Source organism: Chroicocephalus ridibundus, chromosome 2 (assembly GCF_963924245.1).
Source record: "Chroicocephalus ridibundus chromosome 2, bChrRid1.1, whole genome shotgun sequence".
Taxonomy (NCBI): domain Eukaryota; kingdom Metazoa; phylum Chordata; class Aves; order Charadriiformes; family Laridae; genus Chroicocephalus; species Chroicocephalus ridibundus.
The window spans coordinates 86,765,001-86,791,237 of record NC_086285.1 but is presented as its reverse complement, the minus strand read 5'-3'; the positions used below and the strand labels follow the sequence as shown (position 1 = coordinate 86,791,237).

Below are 26,237 nucleotides of genomic sequence, written 5' to 3'. Positions count from 1 at the left end.
GAACAATTGATTTTTCCCGTGTCTCTGCAGGTCTCAGTCTTCCATGAAGCACAGATTTTCAGGTTCTCCAAGTGTTTATTTGTCATGGAAATGTTTTGAAAGATTGTGCAATATCAGTGAAGAAGTTATATCTCCTATGCGCATGGCAAGTCTTACCTTTTACTAATTACAAAGACTTTGGAAAAGAGTGGTATCAACCTCTAAAAGTTCATAAAGCTGCCATGCTTGCCACAGAGTAGTGCTGAGATTTTAACTTTGTACAGAAGATAGATGTTTCAGGTGGAGAAATACCCCTTGCCTTATATCTTATACCCGGCAGTGTAGGAAACATTAGCTGTGAAAAGTAGTTGGAGCATCTTGACTATCCATTAAGGCAGAAATAATGAATATTTGGTTGTGTTGGGGAAGATGGACAGTGCGCATATACACAAACATCTTTTACATAATGAATTGGAATGCAGACAGAGGAAGCACAGGAAGTATAATTGTCCCTCAGTTTTCTTGGAGACTTTAGCAGGACTCTTTCCTGGTAGAGCTTACAATTAGGCATGCGATGATCAAATTGAATTCCTTCTCTCCTACTACTTGTTTTTCTTGACTCTAGTGGTCTCATGATAATGACAAGAACTATTTGCTAAAATAAAATAAAATATGCTTCACTGACCTGTTTGTATGGTATTTGTACTGCAAATCCAAAACAATTAATGATACAAGAGTCTTGTCCTTGCAAACATTTATTACTGTGGACATTGTTTACTTATTACCAACATCGGGCACAGTGACTACTCTGTGAGTCAGTTTCGTGCTGACCACAGAACCATAAAAATAGGTCTATTTAGAATTTGTAGACAGTAGCTTAAAAACAGTATTTCAAATTGGGCTTAAATGAGAACAAAACTTAAATCAGTAAAAATACTCAGCTGCTTTTGTGTGTGTCCTTACCTCTGAGCAAAGTAAAGAACCAAAACCAACAAATATCTGTCCCAAATATGAAGCTTGTATAGAAAAACTGAAGTTTGATTGTTATGAATTGTGACTACCTAACATTTAATTTTCATAGACATGTAGTGAAAGATGGTCTTATTTTTTAAAATATGAACACCTTTTTCTGAATCAGTTATTTAAATGTATTCTGTAGAAGCTCAGTTTAACTGAGACCAAAGCTCTTAGTTTAAATAACTCAGCATTGGATGAATAATTTCAATCGTATTTTCAGCGTCATTAATGGAAAGAAAGTGATCCTGAGGTAACTTATCGTACTAACATTTTTACTTCCAGTGATACTAGAATAATGAAAAATGTTTTTAATTTTTCCACAGTAGCACTTCTCCTTTGTGTGCTGACTTTTGCATACGATTACAGACATATTGAAACATTGACAACTTGACAGAACTTTTCTTGACCATGAATAAATGAGTGGCCCTTTCTTAATTCTTTACCATTATTGTAATGTCCAGTTCTCCTCCATAACTCCAGATTCTTCCTTAAAATTGCTTAGTGCATCGTATCCAAAGCAGACATTTGCACTGCTGTGGTTCCCTTCATGAATGTCTCAGTAAAACAAGTTATAGAGGATATTCCCGCACAGTAGAAGAACTAGGACTGCTAGTCTAAAGCACTGCTCCCAAGTGCTATAAGAATATTTTGTACAAGAAACTCCCTTGGTAGAGCCACTCATTTTTGTCACACGTAAGAGGACATTTAGAACAACTTTCATTGTATTTATTAAGTGCTTAGCATTTTAGGCTTTTATGAATATTAGCCACTGATTTATCTACACATTGAGAATAGAGTCCAGTTACATCCATAAATATAGCATACTCCAGAGGCAAGGATGCTTCACTTTGGCGTCTGAATTTATTTCCAGTAAAAGATTTACTTTCAGCTAGACAATAGTGGCAATGAAGATAGTTGTACCCTTCCCCTCCTGTCCTTCCCTGCACCTCCACTGAGCTGCTTTTCAATGCTTTTTCTAGACCGCAAAAAGCTATAGTGCAAGTTTGGAATTTCAAAGAGTTACTTCAAAAGTGAATTTTCACCTTAATTCAGTTGACTGTTTCTTCTTATTTAGAATGAGTTCATTTAAAAATGAATTTATAATATTCATTGCAGATATCTGTTTACAGACGTTTACTCCTGACAATGCTGTGTATATTAGCATACTTTTAACCATTAAATCAGCACATCTGAGTTGCATGGCACATGTTAATAAAGAGACTTAATAACAAGACATGCCTAGGTGAACAGCTCTCCATAAACTGTTTACGTACAAACCAGCAACAGAAACCAATCTTAGTGAAACTACATTAAAAAGGATCATGAATATAGAAAACCTATTAGTCACACTATCTGAAGAGAATCTGAAGGAAATTAAATACCAAAACTCAATCCCGCTACCACTGGGAAATGCAAGATGTGCCGCCTTTTTATTAGGCAGTCACTCAACAGAAGGGCATTCCCAGCCTCCATCCATGTCCTTATTCCTGCGTCTGACCAGAGCAAGCCCCTGGCTCCTGTGACTTCATTCCTCACTTCCTGTCTTTTAGTGAAGATGTGGTTCAGTGGCAACAGATGTTCCCACTGTTTTTACTGGAAATTAAAAACATTTGCGTGAATTAGGAAATAAAGAGAAATGTATATGCAAGGTGGGCCTTAGGCAGAAGGGCACTCCAGACATATAAATCAGTGTGCAGTATTGAAGCAGTCAGGCTCTAATAATACAGACAATGCTTAGAAACTGAGCAAGTTTTAAAAGGTGCTAAAGGAGTTTAGGAACATTAATGATTTCCAAAACTTTTAGGAGAGTTTCTGAAGCTAAAACCCATAAGCATTTCCAGAATATCTCCTTCTCTAAATTATTCAGTCTTAAAATAATATTAACATCAGTTTGTCACTTGACAGACAAGTGGCAGTCTGCTACTATTCCAGTATGTTTCTCTCCAGTTATTATGTTTTAAGGAAGAGCCTTGAGTTCGAGTTTTTAAATAGTTTTGAGGTTTTAAATTGTATTTTTTTTGTTGTCTTTAATCAAGTCTTTAGCTTATCCTTCCATTATGCTATTTTTAATTATTACTCTATTCCCCAGCTGTAAACAAGAACTCTGTTACAAATTTCCACCCTGGCTACAGACCTGTTATTGCTAATGAACTTCCAAAACCACATTTCAGCCAGATGTGGATTCACAGGTCACAATACTCCTTTGGGCTTTTTAATTGAGATACAGGTAAATAGCCAGTTCACTAATAATAAGTAAAACCGGTTACAACGAAGCATTTAAAAAAGTCATGGGAAGAGGATAGATGCTTTGCCAAACCAATTACTCACACCATCTGAAGACCTAACAATATAGAAATCAAATGCCACTATAAGGAAACCTGTTTAGTTAAAAATTTGAGCAAAGAAAGTTTTTTCAGAAAGAGATGCTCAGACTCAAAGCATAGACGTTTCTTTTCTATTAAAAATAACTTAGAAAAAGAAGCATAAGCAACAATTCAACAGGGTGAAGGAGGGAGGTATACCAAGACGAACAGTGAGAGAACTGATCAGCTGAAACTCTCTGTGTTTGGCCAGCTGGAGAGCAACAAGAAATGGCCCAAGGTGGGACATAACTCTGGTGCATGCCTTTCATCTCCCCTCTGCCTCCTGACAGCAGCACTCTTCATGAGCCTGGGAATCAGCAGCATCCCCTTGAAGCCAAACGAGGCAGTGGGGAGACTTTCTGTTGCCATGACTGTCTTGCACTACACTACCTCCCTTCCAGGGCCAATCTATTTCCCCGTAGTTCAAGGAAACTTCTCCAGGAGAGAAAAGCAATTGTGAAGTGTGAGTCAGAAGTCGGCTGCCAAAACAGCAGGTAACCAATTTTCTCCCTGCAGAGCGTCTGGTAGATTAAGGAGACATTAGATGTTCCAGAGCTCCTCAGCGAAGACGGCTACTGGGAACTACAGCCTTCAACTGTGCTTTCCAGTTGTGAAAATGAAATACATTTGGAGAGAGCTCGGAGAAGGCAATCTCTCTGTTTACCATTCCTTTGCTTTTTTTTCAGACAGGCGTAGCGTAACTTTGCGAAAAATACTGTTCCTCTCAGCGTTTGCAGGAACTCAGTTTGATAGGCTGTTCCCACTGAGTTAGCTCTGGTGCTGGCGCCCAGCTGACATCCCTCAGCTGATCAGCAGTACCTTGTTGTCTCCCATACAAGACTCCTGGCTCACCTCTCATACTACAATCTCAGCTCAACAGAACTGGCAGCCTTCCCTCTCCTTGTCCTGGAGATGTGAGGTGGTGGATCCTGCGAGGCACAGGGGGCTTGCAAGCAGGGAACCACTGGCTCCCAGGAAACCCTCTGAGAGGCAGCTACGACTGCATTTCATGCAGAAGTTGGCTGCCTGTTCCTGTTCTCATCCCCATCCCCTGTGCATTGCTAGCACACTCTTCACCTTGGACACTGGAAAATGGGAATGCTGTTCAGCTGAAGGAAATGAGCCATTTCTGTACACCCATCTTTTCTAGCTGACAATTTCTGCCTGCATGTGTTAACCGCTGATCATCTTTTCTAGCTAATTCTGCCAGTAAACGTAGGCTAAGAACAGCCCACACCCTTAGAGGCATAATTCAGAAGTCAAAGCAAGATAAAGGTTTGTCTCTTTTTCCTGACTTTATGAATCTCTTCAGAGGATTACAACTGTCCGAATGCATTCCAAGTAGATGTGTTGATGTCAGAACTGTTATATCGAAGTTGCTTTTTATTCAGAGATTAACATTCAGATTCCAATGCTGCTAAGAAATAAAGTGCAGTCAGTGTTACATAAGAATCACTTTTTTGTTCCTAAAAGGTTTACCAGCTAAATAATGGTATTCTACTTACATATTATCTTCTTTTTTTTTCTCCTCATACTAGAGAATAAACCAAATAAAACCAAGATTGATAGATTTATGCCTATTTATTGGTGTTGAATGGCCCTCTCAAAAGACTACATTACAGAGATGTTCAGGTATGAAGGGTGACTCCTAAAACCATAAAAGAATTTTAAATACTGGAGGCATTCTGAAGTCAGTGGAAATTCTAGAAGCATAAAGATGATGTCCTGGCATGAAAAATCAGGCTCTCAGAGTCACCATATAAAGATGATCTGTCAGTGTTTTCTCTTACAGCTCTAAGTGAGAGATGGAGGTGGTTCTGGTTGCTGTGAGATTTTGACCACCATGACGAGGTGGGTGCGTCTTAGTCAGAACAGCTGTCAGAACAGCTTTCCAGTTCCTGCACAGAGAGATGGACGTTTTTGTTAGTGGGAGGTCTGGGACACACAGCTTGACAAGAATCAAAAATAATTTGAGGCCCCAGGGAAAGAGTCAGCAACAGATCTCCCACCTCAACACTATAAAGAAATGTTTTAAAACGGTTCCTCTGTATGAGGACAGAGAGAGAATCAGAGAAGAAATTGGAGAAAAATTCCCCTCTGTCTCCAACCGTTCAAAATAGGGTGTTCTTTTTCTGTTTTGATTTACTGACAATCTTAGAGGAAAATAATACTGGAGGAATACAGAGAGCAAATGCATGAAGGAAGTGAGACTGAGGAGAAGGACAACTCGTCTCAGCTAACTGACTGTGAGCCACTCACATACCCTGGGAAGATATTAGTGTATTCCTGTAGGTGTTGATCCCAGCGTTATGACAGTGTCATGCTTGGAGGGTCTGAGCAGAGTGGAGGACAGATGTCTGCCTTTGCCTCCACAAGTGCAGAGCTGGCAGGATCCGGTGCGGGGGAAGTTCCCGCATCGGCATGTGAGGGAGGGACGGTCGCTCTACACGATGGCACTGATCTCAGCAGGCTGCCCTAAGTACAGCTAGCAAAGCGTCCTGTGCACAGGGTAGAAGAAAGCAACTGACCTTATTCCACTTACACGACATTCAAAGTGCAAGCAAGACAAACGAATACAACTAGGTGAAGAGGCTTTTATATTTTCCAGCAGGGGATCAATCTTATCCCCTCTCCCTGCTGCCAGTAGCAGGGAGCGGCATAGAAACTGATACTGATCTCAGAGGACAGGAAGAAAAAAAAAATACTTAGAAAATACCAATTTTATTTTAAACCTCCCCCCCTCCCCTGATCTCCTTGCACAGCTCTCTCCTACACCTCCCTTCACTTAATATGCTAGTATTGTATGACCAAAATTTAAGTAAGTGACTGATTTTGAATCAAAAGTTCAGGTTTTATTCTACCTCCAGTAAATATAAACTTCACATCAGAAAAATAGTCTATAACCAGAATCCTCTGCAACACTTTATGTCTTTAAGGTTCTCAGAAATAATAATAGGAATGCATGAAACTCCATGGGTATGTTCTTTCACCTACAGATGACCATGTCTCTTAAAATTCCATTTGCTGAAAATTAACATGACTTTCTAAAGAGTGATGCCAGAAAGTATTGAACTTATGTCTATCTTTTACTACCGATTAATAAGTTAAAATAAGTTTCTCTGCCTGATGCAGAAACTGAAGAACAATTTCCTACACCAGATTAATTGTTATAATCTTATGTACGTGTCATTCATTAATTTTTCAGTATTCTATCTGAAAGAAAGAAGAGAAGGCCATCAATTTAAATCAAACTAAGGTAAGGCAACTTTGACTTTATTATAGCTTCTAGATATCAGGTGTGGTGTTGGAAATAACATTTTTGTACTCAGTAGTATATATATTTATCATAACCATTATGATATGATATCCATTATAATGAAATACCATAAGACCATTGGAAAGTGAGAAGCCAATCAGGGCTGAGACTGTGCTGGTATTCTTCACTAACTAGTGCAAAATTAACAACCTGATATTAACAAAAAACAAAAAAACAAAAAAAAAAAGAAAAAGAAAAAGCTCTTGCTGACTTTTCATGATTATTTTTGTTTGTTACTTTGTTTTTATTGTTTTGGTTTTGGTTGGATGGTTCTGTCTTTCCTGGAAATAAAACAACTGTTTTCTATAAAAGGCAACCATGTACATCTTTATGTTTCATATTTATTTCTTCTGTGTTTTACTGATTTTTAAGAAGTAGTGTCAAGAGCACAGTGAAGAAAGAAGTTCATTTTCTAGTGACATCAGGAAGGCATTAAGACTATTTCAGTTTCCTATAGATAATCAATTTCAGTCCTAGTGAATAAAATTCATTATAGTGAGGTAGATTACAGACCGGTTAGGGTCCAACACAAAAATTATTTGAATTCCAGTGCATTAATACAACAAAGCCTAATCAATCTTCCAAGGATGCAACAAAATATAAGCTTATTTCTAACCAAACCATGATAGACATCATTCTGAAAAGGGAAAGTGCTTATAGTTCTTACTGTTTGACACTACCATCACATGCAGAGTGCTGATCAGTACCCATACCCTGTTTGCCAGGAGTCCTCTGTTAAGTGGCTGGGAAGAGACCATTTCTGCCCAGAAATGCAAACAACCAAAGTCAAACATAATAAGTGGGAATCACAAATGACCACAGGAGACAGAAGCCCTATCATTAGTGCTCAAAACAGTGATTTGTCTCAAGTACCACTGCATGACAAAGATTGCACAACAGCAGCAAAAGGAGTGAACTGATGTAACAGTATTATTTCATAATAGCATGACTTTTTTCTCAAAAACTACTCCTACCAGGATACAGTGTTAATAAATGCTTTCAGTTCGTCACAGGACAGTATCAAACTGGGATCAAGTTAATATGAGGGGACTTGATTATGTCATGCAACTATTTTCACTATTATATCAGAGTTTCAGAAAGTATCATGGTCTTAAAACTATGCCTTTGCTCTTTTCTGAATCACTAGCTTGGAGGAGGTTTGGGGAAGAGTAGCAACATTATTTTGCTGAAAGCCGCTCCACTGAAAACAGACCAGATGCAGTCAGAAAACTCCAAGGATCATCAGGACTGTGCATGGTGGCTAGATGGACTTACCACCCAAGAATCACCTACAGGAAGATGGCAGGGTTTCAACAGGCACTACCGCAGCCCAGAGGCAGTACTAGCAGCTTAGGGCTGCTCCCAATGCACATATGTAACTCGCCAATTAAAAGCTGTTTTCACCCCTAATCTCCATAGAAGTCTTCAGTGTATGGATTCAGGGGGAAAAAAAAAAAAAGTTTAATTTCTAACTAAATATTGAGAGATTTAAAATAAATAATATAGTAAAATAAAATTATAATCAGACCATTTCATAGTTATGCTTTCTTTCATATTATATGGAAAACTTTCAAAACCCGCTTGCATACCAGATATTATTATAAGGCATGACTTAACCCTGATCTTTTCAAGCAACAAAAGATTTTGGTATGGAAGGAGACTACTTGACACAACGCAATGAAAAGCGATTAATTTCTCATAAATGTTCCAACAAGGCAGTAATCCCTGCAAATGAATTACAATTCAGGATGTTTTCCATTAATTTAGAATACAATTTTTTAAGTAAACAGCTGTTTTTCAAACCACTCAAAAAATTCCTTATCTTCAAAATTAATACATCATGGAGTTTTAATATCTTTCTTTTTTATGCTGTCTATGATTATGATTGCTTTTCATATTTCAATAGAATAGTAATCTTTTATTTCAAAACATAGCATTTTTAAAAGTTTCTCTGAAAATGCATTTCTATCTATTTGAAGAAATAAAAATCAAATTAAAAAGAAAAATCCTTTAAAACAGACCAAATTGCCAACTAGATAATGTCTGAATAAAAGAAACCTTTAATAGCTACATTTATTACAGAGGTTCTTCTGCTGGTGTTGAAAAAGTAAAACAGTAGCACAACTACTAGCATAACAAACACTAGCATAACTACTCCTCTAACCTTTATTCTGGTTATAAGAACTATTTCTGCTACCAAAATAAACTGTTACTTAATTGGGCAGTGAACAAATCACAGCACTATATCTCTTTTAGCAGCTGGACGACAAAGTGATATGGTTGCAACTGTGTGGGCCTAATGCTTTATCAGTCTCACACACAGCAATAAGTGTCCTCAGAAACTGAAAAGGATGCACAAGTAGATTAGGAAAAACTACTGAGCAAATTGCTGCTCCATAGCTTGTCCTGTGGACTTACAGCATTTGGAGATGTATCTGAGCCATTTGGCTGAGGAAACGTTACTCCATTACTCCATTGCTCTACACAGATCAGCTATGTAAGTCCTATGCGTAGCTTTCTTCCCCGAAGACTGTGTGATCTGTGCTTTCTAGCAAAGTCATATTGAATCTTCCTTGTTTTATTTTTATAATCACTATTTTTATTTTGAATGAACTTGGAATTGCGTGGAAACAGGAGAGTGATGCCATCACATTACCCTCAGACTATCTTTCAGATTCATCAGGGTTTCAGCCAAACAGTGGAGTCGTTTCTTGCAAACCAGCACAGAAGGACGTAAGCGCACCGTGTGCGTGCTTCTGAAAAAAACAGCCTCCTCTGAGCTGCTCTTTGACTCATCGCTGTGAGCAGAGCGTGGGGCAGGACCCTGCCTCCGGTGGAGCAGCAGCTCAGCCTGGCTGGCCTGGCCCCCTTCTCAGGTCATGCACCACTTCCAACACGTAGTTTCCCAAGCCGCGGCCAAATCTTGAAACAACACAAAACCCTTCCGCACCATGTCAGTGTTTGTGTGCGAAGTGAGGTGAGGGAAGGGGGGGTTAAAGTTGCCTGTTCCCAGAACAGCCTTTCTTCTCTTATGGGAGGAGGGTCAAGGAGAACCTGAGGACACACCGACCTAGCCTGATGCCTCTTCAGAGTCCCACGCACCAGCGTGTTAATCCAGGCCTTAGAGGATCAGCGTCTTCATAAAAAGCCTCCACACTCACAAATTATATTGATTGTCAGTTCCACCTAGACGGATAAAGCCTGGCTAGAGAGTGGACCTGGTCGTAATATAATGATATGTCAAGGATGTCTGAGCTGCTACTGCCCTTGCCAAACCCCTCTCATGTAACTGAAGGCTGGCTCCTTTCACAGTTTCATGATTCGGTACATTTTGCTAGCATTTTATATTTTTCTCCATTGGAACAGAGAGAGATGGAAGAAACAATGCAAAAATGAATGTTAATGGGGGGGGAATAAATAGGATAGACAAAGGTAAGGACAATTTTTCTCCTCAATTATTTGAATAATACGGGCATTCTGGCTTCAATCACAGGTTACAAATTCCTGTTTGGGAAAAAGAAGGCCAGTAGAAAAAGCAAAATATTGGGAAATATTTTTCCTTCCAAGCCCCCTATCTCCAAATTATTGCCTGTTTCACCCAGAAAACCTATTTTTGGCCTTCCCAGCCTTTGTACAAACTGCTGCTTCCTTTTTACCATGATTGTCTTACTGCTTTCTAGATGAAACACTTAGGGGCCACAGACAGTTGAATTATGGAGGAACTAGTCAAATCTGAACTTTCCCTTCCTACTCCCAAACTACCACGATGGCTAATCTGTCTGACTGTGTTAGCTGTTGTTTCAGAATTACAGTATTAAAGCTACAGGCACTTTGCAGTTATTTTCTAATTTATGTTATGATACTATAGCAGCAATTTTTCAAAGGCGATAACTTTCCACTAAGAAATTGCATATATTGATTGTGTGACACTAAACATTTTGGATCTTAGGCTATTAGCACAAGAGAACTATAAAAACCTGGTGCTTTCATTGTTCTGCAAAAATTGTTTCATCTGACCAACACTATAACACATACCCATCAGATTTCAACTCAGTCAAGAGACTAGAAATGCCCGATTAGCTCAAGAAAAACTGTTATCCAAGTAATTACTCATATGATTTCCACAAAGGTTATACCATTATATCACAATATATGTATCGTTCCACAAAATTCTCATGCTGTATGTCAGTTTATAAAGTAACTCATCCCACAAATGAAGCCAGTAAAAAATGTCACTGGATCCTGTAAAAGCTGAAAACATGTAACTGAAAACTTTACTCTAAACCAGTAATGAATTCAAGCTCCAGTACCAGAGCATTCAAGGTTAAATACAAATGCTTTTAAATTTAGAAGAAGTTAAATTAATATCCATATGTATATTTTTGGCATCAATGCTTTTTCAAGCGTGCTGTGGGGGTATTTCCAGCTCAATTTCAGTTCCTTAGCTCAGACCATGACCTATTTCCAAGCCAGTTCTGTTATCACATGAAGTATTCTGGCCAGAGGAGCAACACAGAAATCTTCCTTGCTTTTTGATTTGTTTTTATTTATTTATTTATTTATTTTTTCTTTTTAATGAGAACATTTTCTTTAAGAATGAATTTAATTAAGACTATCAAAATCTTTCCTTCCTAGTATGTCACATATTCATTTATTTTTCAAATCATGTATCTGATGCTGCAAGTTCTTGCTTCTCAGCACTTTTATTTACCCTGGACTTGTCAATTAGAAATGACATAACATGTCCCTAGCAACATCAGTAGGGTGCATTATTACACCCATTCTATTCTTTCGATATCCCACTAAAACTGAAACATATTACAAAATAATGGCTTCCTCCTCAAACACAATTTTGCTAAAATTATACCGCATGTCTGCGAAGAAAAGCATACCTAAACCAGTTCCTGTCTTGCACAAGCATCTGGGACAACTACAGCGTGGCAAGCGTGCAGAAGGCCAACACAGTATTGGCATGACAGGGGAAAAACGTCGTTATGATCCTGAGCAGATTTACAGCTGGTGGCAGGATAGTGTTGGCTGCAGGCCAGTGAGGTGCACCATTTTACATGCTGCGGTACCAAATACCGGCCTTGTTCAGTGGGGTGTTTGGAGAGGTGCTATTACAGGAACTAGTGCACACAGACCTTTGCTCAGACCAATGGCTAAATAGCAATTTCCGTGCAAAACAACAAAAGGTTGAGGATTACATTGTTAAATCTATTCCATACAGACTGATAATGAGATTGTTCTGACCTATGTTTCCCTTTATGTACTAAAATAGAAGACATAGTTTCATACATCCCATGTCTCATTATCCCTTTAGCTGGTGGAATTCAATCCCGTATAGTGTGGATTTACTATACCTCACTAAACTGTTGGCAGCGTCAGGATCTTGCGCTGTCACTGTGCCAACAGCAGTCCCGATCTTCGCATTTTCATAAACTTCCATGACATAGGAAGGCATAGTGAAGAGCGGAGGTTCATCCACATCACCAACAATGATCTTCAACATTGTTACATCTTTGAATGGTCCCAAGTGCGAAAAGCGGAAATCAAGGTGAGTATTTGCTCCTTCTATATTAAGTGTATATGACTTCTTTTTTTCATAGTTGAGCGGCTGTTGACAGAAAAAAAGATTTATCAATGCCATTCTGTGCTTCGGTTTGCCTGCTAGCAAGCTAACTACATCTTTTCCGTTTAACTTAAACCAAATTTCTTCATGTTACTGTAAGGGGCAATATTCTGTGATATTCTGGCAGCCACTGACATAACTTGTAAGTAGAAGAATATACAAGAAGCAGGATGGATTCAGGTTTTCTCTACAACAGAATTGTGGGCAAGGTACCGGTTTTGATTAAACTCAGGGTTTCAAATGAGCGTCAGATTATTCTTCCATGATAATGTAAAGTCTCTGACTTGTATCACCTTTCAATTTGTATTGGTCAATGCTAAATATTAAAAAAGGTAGAGACTGATGTATCCGGAATTAAATCAAGTTCATAGCATTAATACATTTAATTGACAGTGATAGGGATCCTAAAATTTCTTCTCTTAAATCCTCAACTGAAAAAAACAACACCTTGCAGGAAAATACTCAGTTCCGAGAAGAGACAGGAACTTAAGTGTGTAAGAATAGCCTAAACATGTGCTTGTGTGCTTTTCTAATCAGAAAGGTGCATCCCTATATTCTAGACCATTTTCTTTTGAATTCTTCACCAGCAACAATGAGAGAGACAACTCTTCAGCCTATTTCACCATGCACTGTTGCGCTGCACATGGATTATGCAGTCATAAATAGGAAGAAAGTCTGCAGCTGGGGATATGCTTTCTACAGGGCCGAATGTTGCAATAAAACCCAATAGAAGGCACATCCTCAGCTGTACCATCCACCAGAAGCACCACTGCCACTTAAACATTCCTACTAGGAATCCTACGTCTCTACGAGGAAGGAAGAGCTGGGGGTCTGACTCTCATACCACACAGCTGGGATACTTTCTTTCTTAGGAGGCCCATTTCCAGCTTGCTATTTACACTTGTGAAAATTTCATCTCCCTCATTCAGCTGTTTTTCAGATCATGGTGAACTAATTTTACTGACTTGATATATTTATTTTAACCCTACATTAGCATGCTATTACACCTTCTTATGCAAGACGTAAGATAAACATGACGGACGCAACTCTCAACTCTTTCAGTGTCAGATAGTTACGTAGTAGAGGAGACTAAACAGATATTTATCTCAAAAGTATGCAAGTAGTGAAGTTGCATTAGCAGACATAGAATTAAGCAATGTTTTTACTAGAAGCCTTGTTTACAGGACCACAACTATTCTGAGTTGGTTCCTCTAGTATCACTACAGTAACTGACTACTTTCCATAGACAGCCCATCAAGAATTTCATGTGAGAATTTATTTTTTCTATGTATTGTCTGTTAGTGCTAATTACTGAAAAGGCTTTAAAAAATTCCAGTTCCATTCAAGGCAGATTTCAAGTTTCAGATTGCGTTTTTTTAAATGTGCTTCTGTCTTGAGCAAAAGCACTCATTCTTAATTATAGAAGCCTCAATACTTACTGGGTTACAAATTTCTGCCTTCGGCCAATTTATAAATAAGGACAGATAGATTAATATTTATTATCATACTGAGCAAGGCAGGTAGTCTGTACAGATGTACATACTACCATTAAATTTCCAACAGTCTCAGAACACAGGAATGGCACTAAAAGAAGTTGCATATGTATGGAATTTTTTTTTACAATCAGAATTATTATGACATTATGGCATGGCAGAATTCCACTATGACTAGCATCATTCTGTGTGGACCTGACCTCCTGCCTGAACAGAACTCAGTACAAGTATTCAAGCCTTCGACCAAGGCTAAACTGGTATTTCCTATCACCTCAAAGAGTGGAAAAGTAGTACTTAAGGCCAGAAATATGAGGAACTCAATGTGTGATTTGTCAGTCAGTGTGTATTTTGTAGATAAAATCTACAGTAAATTCGACTGATGATGTATAAGAAAAATAGTTGGTCAGGATTTATATATGCTATATATATTTCTTTGATTTCTCCTCTGTGTATTGAAGGACGATTAATTAATTTTCTTAACTCTAATAGTATAAGACTTTTTTGTATTTTGTTTTCTTTGTCTTCCTTTCCTGAATGTAAAAATAAAAATGTAAAGGCATGGAAAATTACCATAACATGGTAAATCTAGTACTATAAATAAAAAAAAGCCAAGTATACTATCCAATTAAATCAACTCATAAGGAAATATAAGTTTAGTAAATTCTAACTCAGATGTTCATTCATTTATGTTGTATTTCTGTTATGAGCAGGGAAAAATTAAATAGTAATTTGCATTGCTCTGCAGCACATATATTCTAAGAGTAAACAAGTTTACAATAGGATTTCAAATTGTAACTATGACGCCTCTTTTGAAAATTAACTTAAGTTTGTACTGACAATAACTGGATTAGGTTGTATGGGAAGATTCATTTCTCCCTGAAAACACACAAGGAATAACACAAAGTCGAAAGTCTTGTTTTCCTTCTTTTCTGTATTTATTCAATCAGACAATACCAACACATTTTTTGAGTGCGTGTGTCTATAAATACAAGAATAATCCATTCAGATAATCAGAAAAAGCTGATATTTCAACCATAGTCAAAGCAGGGTTGTTTTTTTTACTTTTATTTTCTTTTTTCTTCTTCCCATAATGTCTCTGAATTAAAGATTCAGATAATGGGACAGAAGTTAAAAATAACTTACTCTTCTTCACTGTGAAACACAGAGGTTAAAAAGCAATACTATTTTACACATACTGTACTAAGGATTACTATTACCAGGGGTCACAACTAGTTCAGGTTGTTTTGTTGTTTTTTTTTTAATTTTCCTTGTTCTCTCCTGTGGAGAAATAAGGAAATTCACAAGCGAAGTAAGCCCTGTGATATTCCACATCTTTGAACAAATCCCAAGTCCAGTTGCTACATCACTTTTCCTTTTACTTTTGATAAAATATTAAAAAAAATAAATCTGGTTTCAACTTGAATTTACAGAACTGTATTTTGCTGGGCTTCTGCTTAACACTGTGCACATGTCAAAATTAACATTTAACACTTGAAGAACAAATTGGGCCCCCATTTATAGCCTGTCTAATGCTATGCTAAGAAATTTGCTCACAGACTCATCCATTATTTCAGATAATCTGAGCTGTTTACCAGTAGCAGGTCTTTATTTCAGCCTTTTTTTTTTTGTTTGTAATTTATTCATCATAACATTCAGCTTAAAATAGCCAAGCTGTTCTAATTCAGCAAGAGTTTGGGCATAAAAATGATAATGCAAAATAATTTATATTTACAAAGAAAATATTTCAAGCATCCCATCAGGCTCACAGTGGGACTCATTTAAGTCCAAATAGACAAACAGGAAGATGTGGCTCTGTTGTGTCTGACCCCTTGCTCTCTCCAAGAGAATCAAATACTCAAATAAATGACTTTTAAAGATGTTCACTTGTAACATGTAAAACCTAAGTTAAAATTCTCCCTCATTTAACTCAGAGAGAGGCTTTGAGTATCAGTCACCTATCTCAGTCATTAGCTGTAGCTACAAAATGAGGGGCAGCACTTTCCTGAATCACTAGAAATCTGGATGATAATTTCTAGATTTACTTAAAATTGTCCCAACACTGAAGATCATAACTCTTTCCTGGAAAGAAAAAAAAACATTTAAATTTTAGATGGACTTAAACAGATTTTTTGTTCATGTTTCTTATTTTCCCAAAGCACAATATCTTTCCGTGTCAATTACCCACATATCTTCAGTATGTATTCATTGCTTATTATGATTTTCACGCAAAACTGAAAATACTAAATGTAGCTCAAGTGACCAGTCACAGGTATAACTGGAAAATACTGCTGTTCATTATACTGCAGTTTGTGTTCCTAAAATCAGACTCTCCCAAAGGAATAGCAGAATTTTATCATAAGTAAAGAGTTGTTTTCTGAACATTTCCAGTCTCATTATACAAAATGGAAGAGACATGGGCTTCAGACCATTTTTTTTCTGGGAAGCCTGAATGACACTTGCTGACTTGAGGTCAGGAAAGTTCTAGCATACTTCTCCGAAAGTCACAAGAAGTGGGGAATGTGATGAACAGTCATTCTCTGAAGGAACCAGAAAGTAATGGCTTTCACTGTGCTATTTTGTTTTGGTTTCCTCTAGTCTCCCACTCAAACAAGAAATTGCATGAGGCAAAGGGGAAAATCCTGCATAACAGTTTGCGATCAACCCCTTGTGGCAGGGTCTTTGAGACTGAAGGGTGGCTCCACAGGACTTAGCAGTAGGGGACACAATGAAAGTACCAGACATTTTGGGTCATCCCAGAAAAGATTTTTTCCAACACTCACGGACTTTGCATGCCTGTTGAACATGTAGGCACTAAGAAAGTTGATTTTTACATCAGAACCTCAAATAAGTGAAGTTTTAAAAGGTTTGAGGAGGACTTAAGATCTTCAGACACAATAATATATTTACTTATGGCTTTTCTGATGTGCCTGTGCCATGGTTTAACCCCAGGCAGCAACTAGGACGATGCAGCTGCTTGGTCAGTCCCCGCCCCCTACCCTGTAGGGTACGGAGAAGAGGAAGAAAAGGAGAGGAAAGGAAAAAAAAATTGTGGGTTGAGGTAAAGACAGTTTAACAGAACAGTAACAGAAGAGCATAGTAACAATAACAATAATAATGGTAAATGAATATACAAAATCAAGTAATACAATACAAGTCCCTCTCACTACCCAATGATCAGTTTTACAGCCTGTCCCAAGCAGTGATCACAGATTCCTGCCCACCAAGCAACCCCCATTTATATACTGAGTATGACATCTATGGTATGGAATATTCCTTTGGGCAGCTTGTCCTGTCTATACTCCCTCTCAGTTTCTATGGGAAGCTGAAAAAGTCCTTGACTAAGGTAAACATCATTTAGCAACAACTAAAACAATAAGTATTATCAACATTCCTCTCATACCAAATCCAAAACACCGCAGCCACTAGAAAAAAAATTAACTCTGTCCCAGCTGAAACAAGGACAGCCTACTATACGTTCTTCCAGAGAAGTATTAGAGGACATAACATTCTATTCTACTGTTATGGAATGTACCGGCCTATATGAAACAAAACCAATTCTGTTCTTAGAGAAGATTATCTGTTTTGGGTAGGCTATCAAACTGATTCAGCTTCAAATCCAATCTAAATTAAAAGTAATTACAGCATAGTATATAAAATACTTACTAAACAGCATACAAGATCTGAGTAAAAAAAAACAATTAAGAAAATGAGATCATCCTTTTGTACTGTACAAGGGGATATTATAACTTTTCTGAGGAAAGAACGGAGGTATTCCACACTGATGTATGTAGCTTTAAGTGCTGAATTTCTGCTCAACTGAAACATGTTACCTAAGTAAAATGTCTTGATTAGAAAATGACTCAAATTCCTGTCATGTGTATGTATAACAGGCAACATATGCATTTGTCATATTGTAAAACATGGTGAAAATTCCTCTGAAGCTATTTTGTCTGCCAAAACCAGTAAGAATTGTGATTTCACACTTTTTATTTAAGGAACATTTCATTTTGTTGCAAATTCTTCCTTTCCGCTTCATGTTCTCAATATGAACAAATTTAATGAACAACAGTCATGGTGAACTTTTAAACAGAGAAAACGGTCATTTTGAAGAAGACATAACAGATTATGGCATTAGTTAACATCAAGACCACCAGGAAATAATTTCAATGGTATAAAAAAGACTTTTATGTGGCTGAAAGAGGTGGGTATTACACAACCTTTTGAAAAGACACTGAATTAAAGCTTTTTAATATATTGAGAGAGATAGGAACCTTTTAAAATCAATATGAATTATAAAAATAACATTTCCTTCAGTTACAAAATAATTTCTAAGGTGTTAAATAAAAATTTACATATATACATATCTGTTCAGATGCAAAAAAAATAACATTCTTTATGACAGTTTTTATATATTTTGTTTCCCCATATTTTCTCTGGTTTTCATTCCTCCTACCATTAATCAGGCTCAGAATTTATAATACCAAATATGAATACAAAATCACTTTTATTTTTCAGGCTGTATGGATATAATTGATACCTACAAGACACAATAAGAACAAATCCACATAAGCAGCGATAATTGATGTCTTTTGGTCCAAGTGAAAACTGAAGAAATTATTTCCCTTTGTTGGAAAGGTTTTAAAAAATATTACTTAAATATAATAACCCATCTTTCCGGGTGATTATGAAAGTAAATTTAAATCCAGCCATTGAATATCAGCATAAATTGGCAGACACTTCAGGAAACATGCATTATGAACTCAGTTCAGAGGACTTAATATGGAGATGAAATTATCTATGGAACTAGGCTTGTGCATGGAATTCAGTTAAGAATGAAATTAAATGGCAAGAACACTTTATAATTAGTAGTTTAAATAGACTGGGATAAATATAGGAAATTGATTAAATGATAACTGTGAGATGGCATGACCAGTTACTTTTTGAGCCTTTACAAGCAAGTCATTTTTTACCTTACACAGTGCATGATATGGGACCCTTTAGATTATAGCTGGCAAGTAAGTCAAAGAATAATGGTCTGAAAACTGAATTACAAATTCATTGCCATGGATAAAGTTTCTATCTCAAGATTCATGCAGTTTGGGGACAGCAGTATAACTTTCAGCCAAATTTTACTTCTTCCAAAGAAATTTAATTTGCAAACCCATCACTCAGAAAAAAAATAATCTTAATAAAATATTCAGTAAGATTTATTTTATTGTAAATATTAGATATGACTATTCAAAAAGCACAGATTTTTTTTTTAAATGTTTCTTTCCTTGAATTTCTTTTCTCCCTGCCTTTTCTGCAAAGATTTAAAGTGTCTCAGGAAGCAACGCATAGCAGCTTACACTGCTGAAGTTCATGGTTCAATAGGTTTGTGCAGTAAAATATTTTCATCATGGTATCTTCTTATTCAGCACTCATCATTGTATTTTAATTACATACACAGGGAACTTTCAATATCTATTGCTTACCTTCTTCAGGGAAAGAATTCCTTCCCTTGTTTCTTTGTCAGTAGATATGGAGAACACTCCAGAGCCATCACCATTTATAATTGTGTACTTCATGTCTGCGTTTGAACCGGTGTCTGCATCATTTGCTTTGATTTTCCCAACTGCCGATCCAACTTGAGCTGATTCAGGAACATACAGTTGATAATGTTCTGAGGGGGGAAAACACCAAGCACAACAACATGAACATTTTCTTGCCAAACTAAAGTAGAGAACAGTTATGTGCTTCATATACTTCTGAGTAAATAGAAGAGAATTTCATATGCAAGATTGACAAATAAACCTATGAACTTATTTAGATTCCTGAAAGAATTCAAAAGGGAATGGTATTATACTTGGGATGCCTTCATTCCGTATTCAAAATCCAAAATATCTAATTCAGGATTTTGTTTTTCACAGTTATTTTTGCTGTTCATCACATAACACAGAAATTAACTCTGAAGCTTACTTCACACCAGTATTTTCAAAAGTTTATCTTTTATATAACTAAAACATATTTCTCTTCACCAACTTACCATCAAATGAGTAGTCAAATGAGTACTTTTGAACTGGAAAACCTTTGTATCTTATATTTCTAATTTGTTTTTATCTGACATCAGATCAGTTTTGCAACATTGCATCAACATTTTGCAACATTGAATCAACACATATTTTGCAACATTGAATCAATACTTTTTCTTTTTCCTACAGAAAAATGTAGTAAATCTTAATATTTTACCATTACCACTTTGTAGTGTTTTTGTTGCAGCACAAAAGCCTTTGCACACATTTTATTTGGTATCCACGGTAAAGGAAAATGAACATAATGGGTACATAGAAGTATTACACAATTGTGCCTATAAAAAGCACCCATAACAACTATGACCTCCTTTCAGTGTTTTTATAACCTGTTAGGTTAATCATTAGAAAATGAAATATTAACAAAAAAAAAAAAAAAAAAGGTTTTCTTAACTGTATCTATCCTTTAGGGTTAAATCTCCTAACAGGTATAAAATTGCCTGGGGGACAAGAAGGTTCCACAAGGAGAAAAAAGTGGCAAACAGACACATTGTGATTACATAAACCTCAATTTCAGTCTGAAACTAGGCCAGAAAGATGTCTCAAAGAAATTTTCTCCAATAATGCTAGTGTTGTAACACAGCAGGGATGCTGAAGCCTACCAGCACTAAAAAGAAGAATACACATTCAATAGAAGGTGTGCTCGTACCAACCTGCTTCACCCCCCCAAACAAACCCCCATCCAAATCCCTCCCCAACAGTTTTCACCGTTTATATCAGAGGGCAACCACCAACGCAGAAAAGAAAGCAAAATAACAACTTCTGTTGCCACTTATCTTCTGAAACTCTACAGACTATCTTCTATATTCCCCACAAGCATTCTGTAAAAGCAAATGCAATAGTGCAACACTGAGGTGCAGGACAGTGGGTCGGGAGATGCTAAATATCAAAGTTAACAGGTTGTTACAGTTTGCTGAGTTTAAACCAGCCAACATGGCTGCAGAAAAGCCCTTGGTAAGCATGCAGAAAGAAAAAAGGCAAAATTTAAATCTAATTCAGAGATTAAACCTGCATTATGGCAGAAAAACACTATATGTTGGATGGATTGAAAAAAATTATGAATCTACAGAAGTTGCAATTGCAGAGGGAATGGATGTTATCACTAAAATACAACTAACTTTAGACACCTGTTAGAAAATAGAAGATTTTATTATTAATTTATCAAGTCTCTTGCACAATGGTTCCTAAACCTATTTATAGTCTTGAATTGTTTCTGTAATGCTAGCCCATAGCACTAATAAACAAATAGTAGTATGAAAAGGATAGATGAGTGCACTAAATTTTGTTAGTCCAAAAGGAAAGAAAGGTTTCTTAGCAAAACAAAAAATTACCAAGTTACCATGCATTAGGGAAATCTCAAGGGAAACAAGAAATGTCCATCGAGACAAAGTATAATTTAGCATGTAAAAAATAAAATACAATTAAAACACATCGTTAAATCTTTGCTGCAATTCTTTGACATGCATATAAAAGACATCTTCACAAATTCCCAAATAAATGCTCTGCCATGCATTCTTTTGCAGTGCTTCGTGCTTACAGATGACATCAACTGACACTTTCATATTGCTGGTTGCATTATTTCATACATAAAATGATAGCGATGGGATGAGATTAATTTTGGAATTTACTTATTGTTAAAATAAATGTGAAATGTGGTCTTTTGACACTTCTGCTCTGACTAACGTATTCCAAAAAGGAAAAGGTTGAGGCCATAAAGAATATGTTATGTAGTGGCCGTAAAGGATATGTTATATAATCAAACCACTTCAGGAACTGGAAGTGTTATAACCCATACAATGGGGTGAACTAATTAGAGACTTCCAAATAGTCAAGCTAGTTCAAATATATCCACATGACACTACACTCTGCTTTACAATCACACCCCAAGTGTTAGCCATCTGTTTCAGAAAATCATTTTACTGATACCAGCTTCAAACATTCTGAAATACTAAAACTTCAATCAAAACAAATATTTGAAATCCCTCATTAATTATCTGTCAGTATTGTAAAACTGAAATGTTTCAAAAAATGGATGGAATGATAGCTGTTAAAAAATAAAAACTCCTAGATCATAAGGTCAAAGATGTCTCCCAATGAGTATTTAATCACTGCTTCACAGAGACAGCCTGAAGATATCTCATACAGACATGAGCCAAACAGATAATTACAAACACTACTATCTAAAACAAACACATGCATAAAAGGATAAAATTCAGCAACATGAAGGAAGGTTAGATAAAATATTTTGTAAATATTTATTTAGACTAGTGGTGAGAACTGGAAATGTTTTTACTAAACACTAAATCCTTGCAAACTTCATTACTGGAAAGTAGAGTAACTGACTAAAGGCTCAACTGAACATTTCCTGTTCAATTGATAGGACATTAAAAATAACGTGGGATGGGTGTACTGTGAATTTATGATTCTTCATTGTAAGCTATGAGTTTGTTTTAACCCTCTAAAAATTGGTAGGGAAGTTAGGAACCCTGGGGATCAGGTGCTGCTCTTCATCAAAACTGTTTCACCAAATCTCCCCAAGTTGAACAGATTGTGCCCAGCATCGCAGCCTTCCAGGAGCTGTTGTAAAGCAGAAATTCAAACAATCTTGGGGATGATCTAAATTGTTCTAGATGAGGCTTATGGATTCTGTAGAAGTTGATACCGTTCTCAATTTTTATGTTAACATTCACTCAGATGCTTTCACTTAGCTCACAAGTTAATTATACTCTTTTCCAGTTAATGTACTGTATAGGATAGTCATACCACTTTGTAGGAATTTAATCTATGTTAATTGAAACACTTTTCAAATACATATAGGCGACCTTCATCTTTCTTTCAATAAACTATATGGCTTATCTGTCATTATGGTACATAAACAATTTATTGATCTGTACAATTATTAACATCTCATTTCAATTAGCCTACAGGCAACGTATAATGCTGTGTTTTACTCTCACAAAAGCAATTTCTCTGTCTGAATCTTTCAAAAAAGAAGTATGACAGCATTCAGTGCAACTCAACAGGCATGTTATTCACTTTCTTTTACCATTAATCTATTTTGTTGATAATTTTGATTTACTTTTCTAGGTTATAATGTCTTCTTGAACAGTAGGAATTACCTTACTTAACAAAGGAAGGCAGGAGAGGCATAACGTTGAACTAATAGAGAAATAAGTAAATATTTGGCCTGCTTGTTATTTGTTTATCCAAGGCATAGTTTTAGTAACATGAGGATAAATACTGCTTGGTGGTGAACCAACAGATGCACTCATTCATACAGCACAGCTCGTACACTGATGCCTTTGTCTAGCTACTAGCAAATTGATAAACACAGCAACTGATTGTCTTAACATAAAATAACACCATATCTTAAATAAATATCAAAATGCTATATGAAGAAAGTTTGCTTGAACCTACAGGTAGCTAAATACTCAGTCGTGAGCCAAATTGATACGATATGGAGAACAAATGGACAGTGAGCCAGGCTCAAAGTCTGATGATTATAAGCAAAATATTCAACTGGCAACCAATTAACAGTAGTTGTTCCGGAATCAAAACTGTGGCCAAAATTATTTAATGTCTTAATTAATGACCTGAATGGTGTGTTGCATGTACTTGCAGCAAGCAAGTAGACAATACCATCTTGGGGAAAAGGGGTCAGTAAGCTGGAAGGCAGGCCTGCTGTTATAAGGGACCCAGACACGCTGGATAAATGGGCCGACAGGAACTTCACAGCTTAAGTAACAGCACCAAGGAAGGAATGACACCATTCATGGCCCCAGTACATGCTCGGGGCCAATCACCTGTAAAGCAGCTTTGTAGAAAAGGACCTGAAAAGGATCCTTCAAGACAAGGCCCTTAGCAACTCAATCTAACTGAATCTGACTTAAAAAGGGATTTGGCTCAGATGAACTCTTGGAGGTCCCACACAAATTTTTGTTCCTGGCATTCATGAGGTTATGTCTCACACTTTCTTGCCAGCCATCTTTGATAAAACTAAAGTGCAGTACCAACTGTGGACTATGCTCAAACCTGCTTGGTGACCTTCTACTACAAAGTTATTCTTCATTCAGAGTTGCTTGTTTTCATTACATTCTGGATTTCCCTTTTGAGACTGCAGTTTTTTAGAAGTCCATTTCTCACAGTATTTCTTGGACATTTGTTACACCTTTCTTCACTATGCTTGTTTTTAATATAATAAACCCAATTTTAATCCATCATCATTATGAATACAGTAACTTTTGTGATTCCAGAAGCTCAGTCAATTTTGTATCTGTTTTGTTCTGAATGATCTTTTTAATGACAATATCCCTTTCATACAGCTAGACTAAGGAAGAAATTTTTAATATGGTGTTTGGCTTATTCTTTCCTGACAAAAAAAAAAAAATAAAAAAAAAAATAAAAAAAAAGAAAAAATAACTGCTTTTGTACTTTCTAAAAATATTTGAAGTGTAAGTAAGTGAAGTTATTTCTTATTTGCAAATATGACACTAACACAATCTTCAAAATTCAGACATTTTGCTTGCCCTGAAACTTTGGAGAACATAATACTCAGGTCAATTTGGAAAAAAAAACCCCGTTCTTCTTAGATGCAATATACTCCTTTGGTTGGAAGACTTGTGCATCCCCATGCCACTGCTTTTTACATCTCAGTGCAAACCATGAGTTATGTTTGTGATTAAGATTATAATCAGTGAAGAATTTAATTTACTCTCCATGCAACTTTGCCTTTACAAACAGTAACTAGAAGTACCTGAGAACTTTCTGACTAATTCTCAGACAAAAAGTATTCTGACTCTTGTGAAAAGTGTGAAATTTATGCCACTCATAGGTAAAAGCAGAAACAGAAAGAAACTACATTTTCTGGATTTTCAGATTCAGTACTTTCCCGTTGGTAATGAATACCCAAATACATATTTTTAATGCAAATTGTATGGGAAAAACAACATATACACTCAATAATTATCACTAATGAGCAACTTAATGGTTGGGCGTGATCTATAACAGTCTCTAGAGCTGCGCTGTGTTGAGCATATTCTTTGCCGTTTACAGGGGGACCACGGCTACACCAGGCAGCTTGGGTCAGCAGAGAGCAATAGCAACACCTGTAAAAGGGATACACTCCATTTAGACTCTGCTTATTTTTACTGATTGTTTGTTTGTTTTTTCCTGGCATTAGCACAGCTAGGATTGTGGTCCCAGTGGGGTTTAGTGTCATAAAGGACAATTAATGCAGTTCTGAAGAACAACCCTTAAAATGGAGTGGTCCTGCTCCCAGTTCTCCACTCAGGAAAAAAACAAGACAAACAAAAAATCTTCCTCATTCCCAAACCCACTATTGCCTCATTCAGAACCCTTATATAATATTATTATTTTTTTTTCTGTCCAGGACATTTCAAAATAATTTTGAGATATATCATACATTTAAAGAATAATCTACTTTGTACATAGAAATCATCATAGACAATACTAAACTAAGTGAAATAAAAAGCACTGCTAGACTCCATCCTACTGTTAGGAGTAAAGTTGATGCACACAGCTAGAATTAAAACTCAGTATACAGAACTCATATTTTCCACAAATATTTAGTCAGACTTTGACATATATAAATATTTGCCCGTGCCAGCTTCCCTTTATATTTGATTCAGTAACCAATTACGTGATGAAGTTTTATTGTCATTAATTCTTGTCAAAGGAGAGTTTTAAATCAGATACTTGAAAAGTATTACATTTACTTCCTTTAATTTTTACAGTAAAAATCTGGTTATGGGAATCACCTGATCCTGCTCAGGAAACAGAATATTATGAGACTTCCTATATGATAAATACTGTTAAACAATTTATGTCAGATTTCAAGGACAAATGAAACAATTTTGTAGCTTTAACTTCAAATATTGTGTAAATATAAGAACTTATCAATCTTCTTACAAACAAATAGAAAAAAGAAGACAATTAAACAAATCACGTCATACAATATTTTTCCAGTCTATGGAAGCATGTACTACTCAAACACACATACATTTTACTTCTTATATCTTAAATCTCTTAGGTACTTAATGAACATCATCATCTCTTAAGTAATGTGTTCTTCATCTCACAACTCCATCACTTTAAGCATATTACAGATTAATGACTGATTCTAGCATGTTAAAAAGCTACAACATTAATTTTAGAATACCACTCAGATCACTGAGCCTTTTCCTTCTTAACAGTCCGTTTCCTCAGGACAATATTGATTCTAGCTGCTTTTTAGACAGCCCATTGTCCTTGTGCAGCAGCCTTGCTCGGCAGTTTATTCTAGATATTTCTTCTGGAGAATCAAAAAAGCAACATATTTCTCTTACCCCACTTTCATGGGATAATACAAGC

The 26,237-nt window shown here is 36.4% G+C and overlaps 1 protein-coding gene across 13 annotated transcripts in view; it reads right to left on the bottom strand.

Moving 5' to 3' along the window:
* CDH18 (cadherin 18) overlaps window positions 1-26,237 on the bottom strand; it is a 582,930-nt gene that overhangs the window by 43,256 nt on the left and 513,437 nt on the right. For all 13 annotated transcript variants that reach the window (XM_063326107.1, XM_063326119.1, XM_063326112.1 and 10 more), the window contains 2 exons: window positions 19,275-19,462; window positions 12,039-12,292 (listed from right to left, as the gene is read on the bottom strand). In XM_063326107.1, the coding sequence (XP_063182177.1) occupies window positions 12,039-12,292; window positions 19,275-19,462 (442 nt within the window). The remainder of the gene's footprint in view (window positions 1-12,038; window positions 12,293-19,274; window positions 19,463-26,237) is intronic.